At 54.7% G+C, this 3,753-nt stretch overlaps 1 protein-coding gene across 1 annotated transcript; it reads right to left on the bottom strand.

Moving 5' to 3' along the window:
- Positions 1-2,189: 2,189 nt before the first annotated feature.
- On the bottom strand, positions 2,190-3,268 carry LOC119365311 (ethylene-responsive transcription factor ERF039-like). Its single transcript, XM_037630931.1, has one exon. The coding sequence runs from the start codon at positions 3,206-3,208 to the stop codon at positions 2,564-2,566; it is 645 nt and encodes a 214-aa protein (XP_037486828.1). The 5' UTR covers positions 3,209-3,268; the 3' UTR covers positions 2,190-2,563.
- Positions 3,269-3,753: the final 485 nt, after the last annotated feature.

A 3,753-nucleotide genomic window follows, 5' to 3' on the forward strand; every position in this document is an offset into this window, starting at 1 on the left:
CGGCGCAACTGGTCGTCTAGTGTACTTAATCTAGAAAAATATCCATGTGAAACAGTACTATCAGGAGCTAGAGTACAACACAGCAGAATATTTGAAGGTACAGGAAAACTTTATTATTGCCTTTTTTTATAACTGTTGTATTGTATTTTTGCTCTTTTCCCTTTTTCTTGGCGAGCAGAGAGTCTTCTTCTTCTGTTTTGGGCGAGGAGTGAAAGCAAGAATGTGAAACGCAAAAACATCGGGAATGCAAAGGAGTGATTTGTGGGATAAAAGGAGAAAAAGAAAAAGAAAAGGAAAGGAAAGTTTTCTTGGCCCTGTCTGTGCGTAACGTGGCCAATACTCCAAGGTAACAGGCCGAGATGAGCGTCGAGCGCGGACTTTATTCTGGCTTTTTTGACGATGGCATGTGATTTTCTCATCACTATTGCTTGGGGCGCAGAACAGTCGAGTAGAGAAGCATCAATCCATGTTGCTGCGGCCTTGTTATCTCGTGCCGCCACGCCTCACGGAATATTCCTCGCAGTCCACACATCCCAATCTACTTCTTCTAAATACCGGCAGAATGCAATGTATATACTCATGTATCATCATTTATTAGTCAGAAAAAGGAGTATATATCGTATTGTATATTTATACCTGAACTCTACTTAAATCTGGAAAGTACGGGTCGTGTACGCGAGCGAGACAGCAACATACTTGCGCTTGACTCATGCGTGGTGGCTGGCTAGGAGAATCCGACAGCCCCTGAGCATGACCGGCCAGTTCATGATCGCCTCGAGAGCCGCCAAGGTTACGTGCACACCTACTGCTGTGTCCCCGTGCATGGATTCGCCGCGGCAAAAGCCCTCTGGTTTTGCAGAGGGAGGCGGGAATTATTTACATTTTCTTCAAATCAAATCACGGTTGTTTGTTTACACGCCACCCCTTAATTAGCTGCGGCGTGCTAATCAAACTCAAAGTAGTGGTAGTACCGCCCTTAATTTCCGAGTAACTGCTAAGTTAGGTGCCACTTTGGTCCTCGCCTCGGCGCAAGGACGTTTATATAGGACTAAAACAAAAGGGTCACGCTATCAATCACTTTTTTTTTCTGGCTGTTGAAAAGAAAAGAGGTCACGCCATGCCATGCCATCAATCCTTGAGGCCTCATCGTCGCTTGCCTGAAGCGGCAAAACAAAAGGTGATGGGATTAAAGAAAGAAAGGCGCAGCCGTAGGACAAGCTAGCCGTGTTGTACTGGTACTTGGCCTCTACGATCTCATCAAGTTAAGTCAAGTTAAGTTAACCCCTGGGACAAGCTGTCCCGTCAGTTAGCTAGCCCGTAGCACGGGAGAGTGCTGTCCTGGCGCACGGGACGGGTCCTCCCCTTTTGCACCAAGGACGGCCAGCCGGCTGGCAAGTGGCAGGCGGCGCGCGCGGCCACATTGGCGCCTGCAGTGCGCTGCATTTACGTGCCTTTCGTCGCCCTGCCCGCTGCCACCGCCCCTGCGCGGCATGGCGCCGCGCGGATAAGCGAAGCCCCTGGAGCTAGCGAGCTGCTACAGTGCGTGCCACGCGCACGCGGAGACGGCACGGGCACGGGCACGGGCAGCGCGGCCAGGCTCGTCCCTCCGCTGGCTCTCGGTCCCGGTGCCGGTTTTGGACGGGCTCGTACGTGCGCGGGCGGCGCTGCCCTCGAGGCTTTTGCCTCGCTCGGAGCCGGAGCCGGAGCGCGACGGCGGCGCGCGGGGATCCGTAGCCCCAGCGCGGGCGGGCCGGGGTCGTGGGGCTTTGACGAGACCGGGCATTAATAAAACTCTTTTTTTTCTCCCTTGTTACAGTAACCCGGGAACCCGCTTTTTCACGCGGCAACAATCGCTTTCCCTCCCGGTGGCACAGCGCACCGCAGCTTTCAAGCCATTGTAGACTCGCCGTACCACCGCCACTGCAGCGCCGCGCCAAGCAAAATCAATCAATGGTTTTCGGTGTTCGTGGACCTGTGGAGCTGCGTGCGTTGCATGGCCTTGACGACGACGAATCCTACCGTTGCGTGGGCCGCTAGTGACGACGACCGGAGAGTAAAATGGAATTGCTTAAATGTCGCTCTCCTCTTGTCAAGTCAGGAAAAGTATGCATAAATATCGCTGTCAATTTGGTTCATATCTTGCGAGATCGCCCTTTTACCGCTAAACAAACAAAATAAAACACAAAGGGTAAGGTAAGATAAGATGCTTGTTAATTATACATATTCTTGTCCCCCAAATCAAGCAAGGCGAGGAGGAAAAGAAACTAACTTTATACAGTCTCGCATCCTAATTTTGGTAAAGGAAAAGTAAAAACGCAGCAAGAGGAGGAGGCAGGGAACCGAAAACAGAACTTGGAAAAGAAGAAAGGAAAAACACAGCAGAGCAGCACCGGACGGACGGAGGAAGACGACGACGTCCTAGATATAGTAATAGTAAGATGATTAACGAAACGAGGTGCATTTCCATGTCTCCGATCGGTCCAATCCCGAAGTAGTAAGAGCCAGGTGTGAAGTGACGGGAACGGTGGCGCCGTCCAAGAACCTTCTGCTGCAGCGACGATCATCAGTACTCCCACAGGAGTGGCTCCTCGAGGCGGAACACGCCGGCGCCGACGATGTCCTCGTCGACCACCCAGGACGACGCGCACGGGAGGCCCGCCGAGGCCTCATATCTCAGGTCCAGGAGCAGGTCGGGAAGGTCGAACAGGGCGTCTTCTGGGTCCGGGACCGGCTCGGCGTGCGGCGGAGGCGGCGGCGGCGGCGAGGCTGCGCTGGCATCGGAGCCGCTGTCGGGGCTCTTGGCATTGGCACTGGCGCCGCAGGGGAAGTCGGCGGAGGCGGCGAGTATGGCGGCCGCCTGGACGTCCTTGGGCGCGGCGCTGGCCGGGCGGGGCAGCAGGTGGGCGAGGTCCGGGAAGTTGAGGTGCGCGGCGCGGCCCTTGATGGCGAGAGTCGCCACGTCGTGGGCCCGCGCGGCCATCTCCGCGGTGGCGAAGGTGCCGAGCCAGATGCGGGACTTCTTGCGGGGCTCCCTGATCTCGGACACCCACTTGCCCCAGCTCCGCATGCGTACGCCGTGGTAGGTCGGGTGCCGGCTGTCCTTGCGCGGCCGCTTGTTCGCGGCGACCGAGGAAGAAGACGACGATGAAGACGAGGAAGAGGTGGCCGTTGGGGAGGTCGGGGAGCCGGGCTCGGCGATGTCGTCCATGGCCGCGGCGGTGGTGGTGGAGGAGTAGGTAGGCAGGGCAGGGGAGGGCAGGGGAGAGTGGTCGAGTGCCGAGTGGAGGTTGGAGGGGAATAGCGGGGTTTTATGGTGTGGCCGCGCAGGGGGCGACGTGGCGCGGTCGAGAAAATTGCGGGGAAAAACAATGGGAAGTGCTGAAATTTGAACCATGGGTAAGGAAAGATCTCTCGCCCGGCTGGAGAGCACAGGGTTTTCTTGGACAAGACAGCTTACTTCACGCGCCTCTGGGATTATTCTCTTCGAGAAGCGTTCATTGAACCGGATCACACAGGGAGGCGGGCTGGCTGGACTTGTTATTTACACCCGGCCCATGAAAAATATATGCAGTACTGGAACTGTTCATGTATGTGATACTTTAATGTCTCAAAAAAATTATGTATGTGAAATGCGACGAGTTCAGTCCAGCTCAGTGTGGATGAGATTCATGTACTACGGGTATCAAATATTATTGCCAAATAGTATAAGAGTATCAAATGCCTGCTAGGTGTTTAATTCCTAACCCCTAAAAA

Source organism: Triticum dicoccoides, chromosome 2B (assembly GCF_002162155.2).
Source record: "Triticum dicoccoides isolate Atlit2015 ecotype Zavitan chromosome 2B, WEW_v2.0, whole genome shotgun sequence".
Lineage (NCBI taxonomy): Eukaryota > Viridiplantae > Streptophyta > Magnoliopsida > Poales > Poaceae > Triticum > Triticum dicoccoides.

Coding starts and splice junctions, on each gene's coding strand:
- LOC119365311 (XM_037630931.1), bottom strand. CDS start 3,208: ATGGACGACATCGCCGAGCCCGGCTCCCCGACCTCCCCAACGGCCACC.